The 17,292-nt window shown below is 40.1% G+C and overlaps 1 protein-coding gene across 2 annotated transcripts in view; it reads left to right on the top strand.

Annotated features, from left to right (window-relative positions):
- The window catches only part of LOC122798692 (fucolectin-like), a 99,437-nt gene that overhangs the window by 59,064 nt on the left and 23,081 nt on the right, over positions 1 to 17,292 (top strand). For both annotated transcript variants that reach the window (XM_044067788.1, XM_044067786.1), the window contains one exon: positions 10,120 to 10,291. In XM_044067788.1, the coding sequence (XP_043923723.1) occupies positions 10,198 to 10,291 (94 nt within the window). In that variant the 5' untranslated portion in view covers positions 10,120 to 10,197. The remainder of the gene's footprint in view (positions 1 to 10,119; positions 10,292 to 17,292) is intronic.

Genomic DNA, 17,292 nt, shown 5'->3' with positions numbered 1-17,292 from the left:
TTCTTATTGGCAGGGGTATTGAAGAGAATGGAATGAGGTAACCTCCGGAAACTATCTTTAGTACCCATTGGAAAATTTGACCCGCGACTGGCTCCGGATAAGCGCAGTTGGGAACACCCTCAGGAATGAGAGTATGGAGAGCCGCAAAAGGAGTCGCTGTCTCCCGAATTGCGGGGGCCCCCTCTGCCTCTGGGGTGATGTCTCCATGAGTAATCCCCCCCTCCCCTGCCTCTGGAGGGGGGTTCACCTTGTGTGGCAGGAAAAAACCTCTGTGATTTCTTGAACCACATCTCCCCCCCCCCCAAGCTGGGCCTTGGGATAAGGCCAAGATGGAAGGGAAAAATGTACCACGACGGCAGACAGGGTCTTTCCCTCTTGTTCGCACCTGGTGAGTGTGTCTTTCACTTTGGTCCCAAACAAGGAGGAACCGTCAAATGGGGCGTCAGTGAAGGAAGACTTGAAGGCCTCCGCGAAGTGACACAGGCGTAGCCAGGCCTGCCTTCTAAGGGTGACCCCTGAGCTCGCCGCTCTACTCGCTCCTTCGGCCGCATATGAAATGAGCCACATGGATGAGTTAGTGATGGAGTTAAGGGTAGAAACCTGTGCGTTAACCGTCTGAGCTACCGCCTCAGGTATGTTACCCATAAGAGTATCTCCCAGTTCTTTGAGGAGGTCTTTCTAGAGCCGAGTGAAGTGAGATAAATAATTCAGCGACCGTAAGGGGAAGGTTGCTGAAGAAAGGGTACGCTTCACATACCGGTCCATGGTCTTAGACTCCTTGTTAGCAGGATGGACCGACAGGGAAGATTCTGCGACTTCCTTCTGGGTGGCTGCCACCACTACCATGGCATCTACCAGGACTCCTTTTGATAGAAACTCTTTTCCCTGGGGTGCAGACAGGAACTTGTTGGGGTGCCTGGGCACGGGCTCTACAGAATCAGAATTTTCCCACAGCCTCCGACAAATTAGGTCAAGCAGTTCGTCGAAGGATGGAGACACCCAGGAGGTGGAAGGTTGAGCGCCAAAAGCCTTAAGGAATACTGACTCCTCCTCAGAAGGAGTTTTGTAAGGCCAGTCTCCTCTTTGTTTCAGTATCTCCAGGATATTGGAGAAGGAAACATCATCAGAGGAAGACTTGGGGGACCCTTCCGATTCCTCAAGGTCAGTATCGGAGGTGAGAGACTCATCCTGGTAGTCTATGTGCTTCCTCTTGCACAACTTCTTTCTAGGGGGCTTATCAGGCAAAGACTCTGGGAGACCCTCAGAAGGTTGGGGACCACTCGTGGGGGTGTCCTTAGTGCCTGGCGCTCTGCTGTCCAAGGACAGGTGAGTGTCAGAGGCTCTCGCTGAGGTGGTGGGGGACGGAATGACCAACCCAGGTGATGTAGCTGGCGATCTTGCCAGCACGCTCCACACGGCCTCAAAGGCAGGTCCTCCTGGCTCCGAGAACCGACCGGCCTCCGAGGCCATGACCGGGACCGGGGTCCCCCGAGCCGATGCACAAAGAGGGAGACTCAGAACCGACAGCTGTCCTGATGTATCCCCCTCGGGCCCGACCAAAGAAAGCCGAGTCTCGAACCCTGTGGACAGAACCGACATGGTCGGAGCCAAAGTCGGCACTGATAAACCCAAAGGGGGTATCGGAGCCGGTGCAGGAACATCTCTCAGTGAAGCATACCGACTCCAACGGCAAGGAAGTGCTTGGAGGAGGAATCATCGAAACGGACATGGCAATTGGCTCCGGAGCCTAATGGGTCGGAGCCGAAAACAATTTGGCCAACACAGGTGATTGCAGGAGCCTCTGCACTACCCTGTCAACATCCAAATCAGAAAGCCTGGAGGATTTGGAGGAGATAGCTGGAGATTGGGTTCTCTTGTCCGGTGAACCAAGTCTGACACTGGGCGATCGGCTCCGAATGGGCTCAAGGATGATTGGAGCCAATGCCGTTTCGCTTAATACAGATACCTCCTGTGGCCCCAAAGGCAGTGGAGCCGAGGAGGCAGAGTCCAAAACTGTAATCTTCTGCGGGGGCTCCGAAGAGGCAGATGGAGTTGGAGACCTTTTCTTGGACTTGGAAGCTTTAGACTTAGTATTAGAAGCCGAATCAATAGCTTCCTCAAAAGATGGTTTTAAAAGTCCTATTAAAATTAACTTGTTTTTTCTCTCCTGGAGCACCCTAGGACTGAACGCGTGGCAAAAGCTACACGACTCCTGTAAATGGATGGCTCCGAGGCAGTAGAAACACACAGAATGTCCATCCGTGATGGACATTTTATATCCACATTTGGAACATTTCTTAAAGCCAGAAGGCTTATGTTCCTTCTGATCTTTGGACATTTTACTATGAACAGTAAAGGAAGCCTAGATGTAACACGTAAAAAATGGTGGGAAAACACCACACAATAATGAACACCAGGTACTAACCAACAGGCACACTGAGCTCCTCTAATCTAAATGGTTCACACAACAAGACACAGCAGAAAAAACAAAACAGTCACACACAAGAACCTCTAATTAAAACAGTTCTGCAGGGAACACAGACCAAAGGTTGATTAAACTACAGAAGGGGAGGACTAGGTCCTCTAACTAAAATGGGCCAAGCCCGCTGGAACAGGAGGGATACCAAACAACTAACACAGCACTGAAACACACACATAAATTAGCGATCAGCAAGAGTAGCTATTAAAATAGCTTTTGGGTTTGAATAAACAACTTTCTCAACAAGAAATAGTAAAAAGAGAGGGTACTTAGCCACAGCCAAGCGAGACCATGTCCGAGCTCTACAAGCTGCAAATGAGATCTGGGGATAGGGAGCAGTGCACCCTGGGATACCCTCTTAGCCCAGCCAATGAGAGACTTTGAGCTAGTAAAAATCGGCCGAGTCGGAGCTGATATTCGGCTCTGAACCCATGAGTAAGAATGTAGGTGAGATAGGACTACATAACATCAAATGTTATTAAGGTTTGGGATGCTCTAAAAGCATATATTTATGGCAAAACTATACTCTGGTATAAACAAAAACTTAAGGAATGGGAATCAGAACTACAAAACCTACAATCTCAATCATCACAATCAAACTCAAATAAGAAAAAAAAATAGATGCATTAAACAAGAAGTATCTGGATATTTTGCCACAAAATGAACTTAGCATTAGAAAAAATAAAATTAAACTCTTATACTCTTACTCCCAAACACATGCACAATTTGTCATTAAAAGCAACATTAAATTCCAAGGCAAACAGTATCTTAAAATTACTACATGAAGGTACTAACAAAACAGCTTCTGATATTGGAGATATATTAGAACCCTTTAGATATGATTTCACAAAACATTATAACTCGGATAATATAAACAAAAATGTTACAGCCCAAGAATTAATCACTTTAAATTTGAAGGCCATCCCAGAAAACCTTAGTATAACTCTCAATAAATAAATAACACTAAATAAAATCAAAAACCTTAAAACCTAACAAGGCTCCCAGTATAGATGGCATTATAGCAGAAATTTGTAAGTTTTTTTCCAGATTCAATTATATCATTATTTCATAACACCCTGGCTGAAGTACAAACTAAAAATTTGATCCCTCCCTCTTGGAGATACTCCTTGATTACCCCATTCTTAAATATGAAAAAGATCCACAGTTATGTAAATCATATAGACCAGTACCCTTTTTAAACAATGACTACAAAATCTTTATGTCTATATTTGTGCACAAAATAAAGGTTCCACTATCACAATTAGTTCATAATGATCAAACCGGGTTTATTCATAGAAGGCACACTCATGATAATATCAAAAGAATATTAACATTAATAAAATTATTAAAGAAAATGAAGACACTTTATTGGTGAGTCTAGACATAGAAAATGCATTTGGGCTTGGTAAACTGGGATTTTTTTGCTGGAAGCACTAAAAGCATTTTCATTTCCACTATCGTTCATCTCTATGATAAAGGCTATTTATAAAGATAATTTGGCTTACATCAAATTAGGCCCCTTTACTTCAAAGTGCATCCCCATAACCAAAGGCACCAAACAAGGTTGCCCTTTACTCCGAATATTATTTGCCCTTGTCATAGAAATATTAGCATCATCCATAAGAAATAATCAAGAAATCAAAAGCATTAATATTTATAATCAAAACAACTCTAAAATAGCACTATTTGTGGATGGTATTCTTCTTACCTTACCTAAGTCAAATAAAGAATTTTTAGGCCTCTACTTTAATAAGCAAAAATCTAAACATATTATTCTTAACAATAAATGGAAATCTCAACTAGTTAACCAAAGCATCACTGGAGAACAAGTTAATACACTAAATGACTTGGGGATAATCTTATGCAAAAATTTGGGAAAAACAAGACAAACAAATTATAAAAACATATTTCAGGTAAATACATACATAGATAGCTGGAACAATATGTTTTTCTCATTTGAAGATAGACTCTCCTTCCCAAAATTTTATATATTGTTGTGGCTTTAGACACCCATCCAGGGAATAATTATATTACACTCATAAATAAAACTTTATTAAACTTCCTATGGTACCTGAACAAAAATAGGATTGCATATACATACCATATTAGATCTTGGGATGGTGGCAGTTTACGATTCCCTGACTTGGAAACCTATATCAAAGCATCATTACTTAAAAGTACATTAAATTGGATTGATCCAAATTATAACCCAAATTGGAAAGAGCTCCATAAAGCTATAAAACAGAATGAAAACTCACTGTCATATAAAATTCCTTCCAAAAATCCCTCCAATAAGTTTTGGTTTCTTCTTAGTCACCATGTTCAATATAATGTGACAACCCCCCCCCCCCCCACACACACACACACACAACTAAACTATCTAAATAACATTATTATCAACTTTAGGAGAATAATATACTCAGATGTATATATCAAATCCTGATTTGACCTAATAATCCATTTTAAAATCATAAAAAATTTCTCAGATAAGCTTCATATTAACACCTTTAACAAATGGGAAACTAGTTTGTATTTGTTGGAAACAATGCATAAGTTTGAAAAATTTACAACTTCAACAAATTATAAAAGACTATAACTTATCACCTCAAGATTGGTTATTACTACAAAGTGTAATTATTTATTCTCAAGACTTATGTAGAATTATTCAGAACTCATCATATTTAGATCAACCTCCCTCATTCACACTCATATCTGAAATATTATTTAATGACCAAAAGTATGACAATTTAGTATCCATTTATACAGTATTTTGTTAAATTATAGGGCCAGTTTAACAACTAAGCAATAGAATACAATGACTAAAGGTCTGCAACATAGTCTCTCAGTCAGGAAAACTTAAAATTCTATCTTCAGTAAAACTTACTTCTTTGGGTCAATACTGGAGTGTATTTACTTGGAAGTTTTTAAACAGAACATTTTTAACTCCTCACAAAATTGCTAAATCCAAAAAATCGAATAACATAACTTGCTGGAGATGCCTAACATCATGTAATGCAGATTTGCTCCACATTTTCAATGACTGCTTTAAATTAAGGAATTTTGAGAGAGATATTGATGAATTTCTTTCAGCTTTACTTTCAGATAACTTCACATTAACTAAAACTTAAATTTTTCTTAATGTTGATGAAATCTAACCTTTTCTTTAAACAAATGAAATTCATAATTATAATGGACAATATTAGCAGTAGCCAGGAAATTTATTACAAGGAAATGGCCCTCTATCATCTCTCTGAGTTTTGGTGAATTTCTCTCCTTACCAGCAGAAACTATAAACAAGGCAGTCAGAACTAATAATATATCTGAGGAGTTTTACCAGCAACCCATGGGCAAAGGTTTCAAACTTGGGACTTTCTGAACTGATCTTTAACCCTGTTTAATCATTATTTGTTTTCTTCACTGAAAGTTTTTTTAAATATTTCAGTACTTATGTATTATCGCAACCATAGCTTTTCTGCATTGACAGCATTCTCAGCAGCATGATGTTTCACATTAGAACGGAATGTTGCCGAGAATGCTGTCAGTGCAGAAAAGCTGTGTTTGCGATAATACGTAAGTACCGATTTTTTTTTGTGTGTGTGTAAATTGAGAAGCTGCGATTTTTAAGTATGTTGCAGTGATCGCCAAGTGGTCGTCTGGAGCCACGACCTGCTGTTGTAACAGGGCCCAGGTTGTACAGGCTTGACATAGTGTCATTTCATTAATCTTTGTGAAACAGGTGTCAGGTCCAGCTGTCAGTGAAAATCACAGCTGTAGTTTTATGTGCTACCAGTGAGTGATAGTTGGTTGATTGTGGAAGGCCTGTTCTCGACAAAGAAGTGTTTTGAGTGCTTTTGAGGAACAAGGGTTGTGGGGAGTATGTGCAAACAGCTACTGCAAAAAGAAACCTCCATTATATTTTTAAACAAGGAACGTATTGTGAATAAGGAGTTTACCTGCCCTGGACAATTTTCGGTGATAATAAGCATTTGTTATAGCATATGTTTTGCGCAAACTTGCACACCCACCTTTGAGGGTGTCAAAGGATTAAATCATTTTGATGGCTGTAGAAAAAGTGTTTAGTGTGAAGTGACATGGTTTGAAATACACAGGTGCCACTTAACCAAAGTATTTTAGTGCACCGTAACGCAATCAGACATTCTGAGCAGTAAATATCTTGGCAGCCCTTTTCAGAAACTTAGGCCATCATTTCTCTGTTGCCTTCAGGAGAGTCAGGGTATAATTGATCGCTGCTCCGTACTGCAACCACAAAATTGTCAGCAGTGACAGCCTTCTCGGCAGCTAGATGTTTCAGTTAAGAATAGAATGTTGCAGAGAATGCTGTCACTGCAGAAAAGCTGTGGTTGCGATAATACGTAAGTACCAATATTTCTAATATTCACATTTTTTCAGGCCTCTGTAAATAATGTAAATAGTTGATTTAGTTTCATTGTTGTTAAACTTTTTTTGTTCATTATGGTCAATGTATTAGACAGTGTTTATTCTTTTTTTTCATATTTAATAAAATATTGGAAAAATATTGCCTGTAAAGCTAAGGAGAGCAGTTAGGTGCAGTGTTTGTGTCTGAAACTGATGTAAACTCTGATGTATATTTGTGGTAAGATTGTTATTAGTTAGGTAATCCATGAGTTGGGAGTGGATCCATTTTTCAAGGATCATAGCCAATCAGGATAGTACATCTGTGGGTCTATAATTAGAAGACTCTATGGATGTACTTCTTTTATCTGGGGGGGTATAATATATGATGTTTTCCACAGAGTGGGGGGTGCAAATTGTGGTTGATGAGAACTCCTAAGGGATATCCTGGTGCTTTTGAAGCAGTAGTAAGGTATTCTGTGGGTAAGTTGTCAGCAGCAAAGGTTGAGAGAAGGTGCTTTTTAATAACATGAGTTTCTGGAATTATTAGGAGAGTAATATTATCGGCAGTGTTGTTTTAAATAATTTCAGGACTATTTGAATGAAGTTAGAGTTAAATTGATTGGCTAATGAATCTGAGCTATTGCTATTTCCAGAGGTTGGTGTAGAGGACTGACCTGGTTTAAGTATTTTGCTGATGGATTTACAGAAATGTTTGTGATTATGGCACCTCTGCTGAGGTTTGAAATAGGAGGACTGTTTTTTTTTTTAGATTTTGACGCTTTCTGAGTCTTCTGATCTGTATGAATTTTTCAAAAGCATTTTTTTTGTCTCCATGTTTTCCAGGCCATATGTTTCTGTAGCATAAGATGTCCTGTTTCCTTTGTAAGCCATGGAGCAGGGATATATTTTACACTTTTTGTCCTGGTAGAGACTTGTAGATGAATTATGTTTAGTACTGTGGAATTAAAATGTGACACTGCATTGTCCAGTGAAGAGTTTTCAGTCCAGTTGTTTTTTTGTCAGTTTCAATAAATGTCTTTGTTGAAAGAAGTTAAGCTGCATACCTGGTTATAAGTTATATTTTTGTTAAAGGTGTTATATTGTATAAGGTCATAAGTAGGCAGGTGATCACATATGTCAAGTAAGCAGCCAAAGGTGCTAATATTGTAGTGGTTACTGGATAGTATCCAGTCAAATACTGACTCTGTATTTATCTGTTCTAGTAGTAGTGTTAATAACATGTATATTACTGTTGAGGTTTATTGGGTTGGGTAGTTCTGCATTGATTACTTGCCAGTCCATATTAATGTCTCCTCGTATAATTGTTTCTTGTGGGATATTATTGATAAACCAACACAATATAGCTTAAACTATTGATGTGTTCTTGCCTGGGGGAATATAAACAGCTGCAATACATATGGTGTTTTGGTTGTTTATTTTGATTTGGGAGAGGAGTTCAGCTTTCTGGAAGCTGGGAAAAGTATTTGGATGCACAGTTATATCTCTTGTACTTTTGGATACAATGGCTACTCCTCCTGCACTTTTCTGTCTGCCAGTCTAAGGATATTGTAACCGGGGGGGGGGGGTTGCGGCTGTATTTATGTTTGGGGACTAGTGCACTATGGATGCCTTGTATTTTACTGGTGAAATTCTAATTCTAAGGTTTTTATTTAATAGTAAAATACTGCAATTTCTGTATGGGAAGGGAAGAAAGAGACAACAGGAACATGAAGAGCTGTAATTAGAACCACAGCAACAAGTTCCACAGTCATATCCCCCTGTAATGTGCAACTCTACATGTAACAGGAACATGAAGAGCTGTAATTAGAACCACAGCAACAAGTTCCACAGTCATATCTTCCTGTAATGTGTAACTCTGCATGCAACAACAGGAACATGAAGAGCTGTAATCAGAACCACAAGTTCCACAGGCGTATCCCCCAGTAATGTGTAACTCTGCATAGAACTATAGGAACATGAAGAGCTGTAATTAGAACCACAGCAACAAGTTCCACAGTCATATCCCCTTGTAATGTGTAACTCTGCATGCAACCACAGAAACATGAAGAGCTATACTTAAACCCAAGTCATCGGTTCAAGTGAGGACAAAGAATGCAAAGTAAAAGCAGTTCAAGCAAGTAAAAAAGCTATAGAAAGAATAAAGCAGAAATGTGTGTGTAGCATACCGAGCTTGCAAATATCACTGAGTACTTTTATTAAATAGGCAATGTAACCCAAACAGCAATTCTGACTTTCTTGTTCCTGTTTTCTAGTGCTCACTAAAGAGCCATTAACATTCATCTTAGTGTGTTTTGGGAAAGGGAGGAGAACATGGAGGAGATCCAAAGAATGGTAGCTGAGGCAAAGGTGAGGGTCTGTCTGTTTGCACTGAGTATTGTTAGACTGAATATGGCCAGTGGGGTATGTGAGTCAGAGAAGGGTGTGATTATATGAAGACAGCTGTAAGTAGCTGTAGATGATGATAAAGATGCTTTTCCTCAACATGTGTGTTCTCAGTGTAATTAGGTCAATGGAGAGCAAAAATGGTCATCAGATTAATGGATGAAATTCCAGCTATAAGTAGGTTAAAGCAAGTGTGATCTGTTAGTTAGGTCAGCCATCCACATGGCATGTTTTTTAAGGGTCTGATGTCAGACAACCCTCTCACTAAATTAACTGGAGCCCTCTGTATGAGAAATATGGACCAAGCAAGTCACTGATATGATATGTATGTGCTTGTTATGGGAGCACTACAGAATCCCTCCACCCTACACATTTCATTAAATCACAAACACTTGAGACCCAAATCTAAAAAATGAAAATACTAAAAGCAAGATATCCTGTGGAACAGAAGTGTAAAAATGCAGTTCTGAAGAATATAATCTGTACAATGGTACATGTTCACAAGCAAGGCCTGTGTACCCCCCCCTCCCCCGTGAGAACACCTGCTCCCCCTCCCCAACCACTAAGTTATTCTCACTACAGCATTGCACATCCTCAGAACTTTGTGTAATACTTTTATTTTTGATGCCAGGTCCCATAGTAATCCCCTGTTGTATTATACAACATGTACTGAGGTTACTGAGGGAGTGACGTATCTAATGCTACTGTTTTTGCTGTCTTCATTCTCTATTCTGCCAAGCGTCTGACCTACCTGCCCTGAATCGGTTCTCTCATTAAATTTATGCTTCAGTATATCACATCCCCCAAACTGTCAAATGAGTGAAAAGTTAAAAAAATGCCTTTGCTTTCTTTTGGTTTAGGGGACAAGACTGAGTGCTGGTATCATTCAGTGCATCACGTATATTGAAGATAAAATTGTTTTGCTTCGTGCAGACGAAATGATGTCTATGGTTCTTGTCCTATTTGTCTGCGTACTTGGGATCAGCGAAGCAGATGAATGTTGCAGCACAACATGCAAGAAACATAAATCATGTAAGCTGATTTTTTTTTTCCAAAATATTTTTTCTTATACTGTTGACAAAGAATTAACTTGCTGTTTAATCCTGTTATACTTGTGTGATTAAAGAGTGTCAAATATCTTGTTAGAGTTGGTCTGCTTCTGCTGTGCATGTATACAATGCAATTATCATTTCCTCTTCTCCATTTGTTCTTCCCATGTTGGCACCTACTTTGTGGATATGGAACCTTATCTAAATCAATATTTCTACCCTCACAAGTTTTTTTTTTTTTTCTGGAAAGATATTCTGAATCACAGTAAGTTTCATTGACTAGCAGATTTTAAGATCAAAGAAAATAAATATATTTAACCAAATATTTTGTTTTTCAGTATTCATATTTCCACAATTATGGAACATGACAGTATACAGAACTAACTATGGAGCACGATGCACTTTCTTTTACCACAGACTTTACTCATATATTGCATTTTCCTTTGTATGATTCTTATCACATCATTTGCAGTTTTTCAGTTTTCATTCTCTCCATGAGTATCAGAAGTTTATTTATCAACTCATCCTGCCACATACGCAACTGCCATTGACTTTCTATATATTTTAATTATTTTTATTTAATTTATAATGTAACATAATACCCAACCATCTCTACGCATTTTCCCTTCCCATAGTCTATATTTTGAATGCCCTTTTCATCCTGTTTTCATTAATTCCCATATGTGCTATTCTTTCTTTCTTACTCCAGTTGCTTATAGTTCCAGCCCCTGTCACTTCACTGCTAAGGAATGGAAAATGGCCTCAGGCAGTCCCCTGCACAAAGGAGTTCCAAACATTGATCAAGATAATTACAGGCCCATAAGTCTTACCAGCCTCATATGTAAGGCCATGGGAACAATCAACATGGACATGATAAATGAGGATATAGGTAACTTACAAACACAGTGGACCAATCACAGTTCAGCTTTGTTAAAGGAAGGTCGTGCCTATTGAATCTGGGGGACTTTTTTGAGAGGGTCATCAAAGCACTGGATGAAGGTAAGACTGTGCGCAATGCTTACCTCAACTTGGCCAAGGCTTTTGATACAATACCCCACACAGACATTATAGACAAGCTCACTAATTTAGGTCTAAACCCTTTTATCACTTGCTGGACAGTCAACTGGCTCACCGATAAGACCCAGGAGATCAAAATAGGTGAGGCCACCTCCACAAAGAAGGCAGTCACAAGCAGGGTCCACAGGGATTGGTACTGGGTCCACTTATTTTGGCATCTAATTCTCTGAAATGGAAGCAAATGTTGAAGGTTTACGGCTAAGTTTGCAAGCTGGGGGTTATCATCAACTCCCCTGCAGACACTAGCATTCTTCAAGAATCTCTATCACTGACTAACAAATGGTGCCAAAGCCATGGTCTTAAACTCAATGCTAACAAATGCATAATTGTACCCTTTGGGAAGTCAACCATCCTGGCTAATTACCATGTTGATAACACACCCCTAAGAGTTGACCCCGTGGTCAGGGATCTGGGTACACATGTTGACAGTAGCCTTACCTTTGACCACCATGTGGTCACAGTGGTGAGGAAATCCTTTTATGTTGAGCAACTTATATGTACGGGCATGGTATCTAGGTCCAAAGAGGTCATCATCCCACTGTACTTTGCCCTTATCAGATCAGAGAGTACAATGCTCCCTTTCGTGTGTACCTGGCCAGGAATTTGCAGCAACTAGAGTGACCTCAAAGGTTTATTACAAAAAGAATACAATGCATAACAAACCCACCTTATGCAGTGCCTTAAAGCCCTTTCCCCTCTACTCAGTCTCCTACAGATTGCTGAGGGGTGATTTATGCCTGACTTACAAGGCATCCACAAACCGCACACTTATGAATCTCCTACATATTCGTAAGTCAAAGAGTACCAGAAATGCAACATCTATGGACCTAAATTTTGTCTGTGACATAACAGAACATACTGGAAAAACATGTCTCTCAGAGACTGCCCCTTCTATGGATCAGGCTTCCCATCCATGTGAAGCTGAGTCTGTCCATCACCCAATTTAAACACAACCTAGACAAGTGGCTGGGGAAAAGGAAATTTATGTCGGCCCTGGCACCCATGTCCCTTATGGACAGAGGTAGGTTAGAAATGTCTGGCTCTCAATGTCCTATTTGGATACAGGACATCATTATTCTTTTCGGAAAACTTGGCTAGGCTTTTAAAGGGCCCTCAGGTCATTAGCCTAGTAACAGTTTCTGAATCTATGAATAAGATTTCATTCAGTTGTCTACTGCAACATCTCCAAGTACCATCAATTCTCTCTTCCCCATTTATTTACCTATTTATTCTGGATATCACAGAGTCAGTTGTACTAGCACTGCCTACTGCAGTTATAAGGTCATGCATCCTTGGTGCTTGATCTTAAACTTCTAGTTTATTTCTGTCTCTTTCTCACCACATACATATGAATAATACATTCAAACTTTGCACTTTCTTTATTAGATCTTTGTCTTCTCTTCTCCAGTACAGCAACTTCTCAATTACATGTATTATGCTTCTCTCCACTCAAAACAGTTAATGAAGCATGAAAACCAGATATATGTACAGCATGCTATATTTTGAGTGACCATCTAGGAATCCATTTTGTTTGCTAGGGTAATTTTATGATGTGTTAACGTTATCTTACTTCCAAGGGTAATATGTAAACTATGACTTGTAATTTTTTGTCACTTTTTGGTGCTTACCACAACCTTGCTTATTATTTGTTCACTGATACTTTTGATAATAGAATGCATTAAATTGTCAGGAGATGTTATTTCCGTAACCTTACATATGTACATACACAAACACATACATATTGTATGTGTCTTTCGGATTTTCCCAGTTAGGGGTCGCCACAGCGGAACTCCAGTCCGCTAATGATTGGCAGTGGATTTTTACGGTGCTAAGTTGCCAGCCTGACGCCCAACCTTCAAAGAAGGCACGCCCATTCATGCACACACCTATCTGTATGTCTTTAAACGTCACTCGACAGTGGAGAAGACATGCAGACTCGACTCCACACAGAAGGTACTCCAGCCAATATATATATATATATATATATATATATATATATATATATATATATATATATATATGCGCAAGTGACCATTAAGTAGATTTAAACTGTAGCATTGGAGCAGAAGTTAAAAGCTGCTTGTAACACTAGGAAAAATCAGGATGTTTGATACATTTCATCAGTTATGTTTACTGCTTAACCATCATAAAATGTTGGTAAAATTATTCATTAGGCTTATCTGGTTTGCCCAGTTGCTGCATACGGCACAGGACAGCTAGCTGTCCTACCTTTCTCTCCTTTCTCCCTAGACATCTCAAACCTTTCTAAATGCTCCCATGGTTTTCCCCCTACCCTGGTAAATTATATCACCAGTCTATCACCTTCTCAGGTGGTGCTGTGGTTAATAGTGTCTCCTCACAGCAAGAGATTCTCTGGTTCAATTCTTGGTTGGGGTGCCTTCTGTGTGGAGTCTGCATGTTCTCCCTACATTCGTATGGGTTTCCTCCCACATTCCTGAGACATGAGTCTGGAGTATTTCTCCCCAGACCACCACTGAAAATAGGCTCTGTCTTAGTCAGACTTTCCCGGTCAACAAATGTTAAATAAATAAATAAAATAAATTAGATAAAACAGTTTGTTTGCCATTTCCTGTCAGTACAACTGGCTTGAATTTAAACATTCTGTTCACAAACAAATCATAACTGACCTGTTTCAGAGCACTCATAGAATATTAAATTTCACTTTTTTAACAGTATGCCCTTTTTTTCCTGGCATTGTTTTGCATCACAATCACTTAAAGGTTTATAAGTTAAAACTAGGCTATCTGCCATAGTGGTCCATTTTGTGCCTAGCCAGTTTCCCTTTTGATGCTTGAATTAATCTACCCTGTTTGGTGTTAGATTGGCCCTGCTAATCTCCATGTGGTCAATAAACATGTATCAACCCTAATGAACATAACTGGGATCATACCACAGATAATTTGCAGGACCCATGTGGGATAAAGCATCAAGGAGCTACCTCTGTCCATTAGAAGTGCAGAGGCAATCCTGGGGTAAATATTCATTACCCATCTATAGATCCAAGCTGTGCTGGAGTACAGACAAGGATGAACTTTGTTTTACGTGGAGGAGGAGTCTGTTCCACAGCAGTGTTATCCTATGCGATATGTACCAGTTCCTTTAAACTGTTCTGTTGATGTTGCAGAAGAGATTTAGCTCCCTAGACTGAGTATCTTTGATACTAGTTGAATTACTGATGTGTCGCATGTATTGTGTCAGAGTATATTTGTATGCCAAAGACAGGTCACCTCTTAGCAGTTTGCCAGACAGAGTATAGCGACAGGGCTCTGAGTTGATCCATGTAGGACATATTGTTTAGGCCTTATCCTTTTAGTAGAATAGCTCTGTGGATATGCCAGTTGTATTTGTCTGGACAGATACATGTCAAAGGGGGCATTATACTCAATGATTAGCCAGTTAGGACTGAGTAAAGGGGGGCAATGGCATCCCTAGCTCTAGAAACAATCCCTTTATCTATAAGTTGCACAATATAGAAAGACTTTCTCATGACAATGGACACATGTTGGTGAAACGTTAGGTCACTGTCCACTAGTTCCCATATCCTGAACAACTAGGTCCACTCTTAGGGATGTAATGAAAATTTGGTACTTCCCTGGGGTAGATAAGGCCCAGAGGCTATAATGATGCATTTCTGGCAATTAGTTTCAGTCTAGAATTTTCTTACTAGTTATTTATTTGGGACAAACCTTCCTACAGCATGGTTAAGTCTTTTGGGGCTTCTATGACTGTGCCTAACTTGCAGTCATCTGCAAACTTAGTCAGCTAGACCTCTTTTGTATTGGCTTCTACTTCAGAGAAGTAGATGGCAAACAAGAAAGGTACCTGAACTGAATCCTGGGGTTTCCACTGGTGACTGGTCTCTTTGTGGAGGTAGCTTCCCCTGTTTTGATCTCCTGCATCATATCTGTGAGCCAGTTGGCAATCTAACACATGGAGTAGGGTTTACCCCAGTTTATTTAGCTTTTCAACCATGCTTGAATGGGGTAGTGTATCAAAAGCTTTGACCTGGTTGAGGTATGCAGTCTGTACCATTTTACCTTCATCCAATAAGTTGGTGACATTTCAAAAAGTCCACCAGGTTCAGTAAGAATGACCTACCCTTGACAAATTCAAATTAATACAGGTCCAATGTTTGGAGGTTTCTTATGTCCTCATTGATCAGTTCCATGACAAGCCTTTCCATGGCTTTTACTATGAGGGTGGTCAGACTTATGGGTCTTTAACAGCCCGAGTCTGTGGAAGTTCCTCCCTCATGCAGGAGAATGACTACAGCTTTTCTCCATTCATTTGGTACAAAACCTGTAGAGAGGCTGAGGAAGAACACAAGCCACCCTGGTGGAATCACATCATGGATAGGCTGTATATCAGATGGAAGAAAATCACGGCAAAAATTAAGAGGTGCAGCACCCAGCGGGATAAATCACTCTCATCACACTAAACTTAGAGAACAAATAAAGAATATCAAAGCCAAATTTGATGTAAATTTGGCCTCCCAGGTCAAGGAAAACCACAAGGTATTCTTTATCTATATCCACAACCTCAAAGGCAATACACAGCTGTGTGCAGGGCTCATTGTAAATGCAGCCACCTATAGCATATCAGAAGATATAGCAAACCTACTGGCCAACAAATTTGGCTCCAACTTTACCCCTCTCCTCCCTCAAACTTCCCTCAGGAAATACCACCAAATACAACTCCCCCTGCTATCACTAGGGAATAGGTTCTTAATGCTCTCTATAAGGTCAAGAGCACTGCATCAATGGTCCCAGACAATATCCTAGGATGCCTTATAATAGCATGAAACATGACTTGGCCATCTGGTACTGCTACTTAACTGAAGCCTCCAAACAGGCTTCATGCCTCATGAATGTAGAACAGCAACAGCCATCCCTCTTGCACAAAGGTGGGCCATCTACAAACCCTGGAAATTGCAAACCCATGACTCACTTGTCTCATATGTAAAGCCATGGAAAAAATTATAATGGAAGTAATAATGACAGAGGAAACCTCCAGACACTGGACTCAACCTAATTTGGTTTCATCAAGGGGAGGTCATGCCTACTCAACCTGGCAGACTTCTTTGAGAAGATCACCAAAGCAATGGATGATGGCAAAATGGTTCCCACTGCCTACTTTGACATGGCCAATACTTCTGACGCAATACCCCACTCAGGCATTTTTGACACACCCTTATGTCACTCGGTGAATAGCCAAATGGCTCACAGACAGGACCCAGCAAGTTAGAATTGGGGAGTCCTCCTCTACAAAGTAGAGGCCAGTCACAAGCACAGTCTCTCAGGGATCAGCCCTGGGACCATTCCTTTTTGGCATTTACTTATCTGCAGTCAAGGTCAATGTCAATGGCCTCTGACTGACTAAAGTTGCAGCTGATTGCAAATTAGGAGCTGTCATTGAATCACTCACTGACACAAATTTTCTCCAGGAAGGGCTGACACAAACAACGGGTGTCAAAGCCATGGACTAGAACTAAATGCCAAGAAATGCATAATATCTTCTGGAAAGTCATCCACCCCTGGTAACTATCACATTGACAACACACTCCTGAGAGGACCCAGTAGTCAGGGACTTGGGGACAGACAGACAAAAAATAATTTAGCCTTTAACCATCACATGTCTACAGCAGTGAGGACATCATTCTATGTTGTACAACTTATAAACAGAGGTATGACATCTAAGTCCAGTGAAGTCATTATTCCACTGTATTTGGCATTCATCAGACCTATCATTGAGTACAATGTCCCCTTTGGTATGTACCTAACTAGGCATATCCAGCAGTTGGAATGTTCATACAGGTTGCTCACTAAAAGAATACACAGAAGACTGTTCAGGGGAGATCTATGCATGGCACATAAGGCATTGCCAGAC

Source organism: Protopterus annectens, chromosome 3.part1, assembly GCF_019279795.1.
Source record: "Protopterus annectens isolate FY-2018-M chromosome 3.part1, PAN1.0, whole genome shotgun sequence".
NCBI classification, from domain to species: Eukaryota; Metazoa; Chordata; order Ceratodontiformes; family Protopteridae; genus Protopterus; species Protopterus annectens.
The sequence above is the reverse complement of the archived record's forward strand: the minus strand, read 5'-3'. Positions and strand labels throughout refer to the sequence as shown.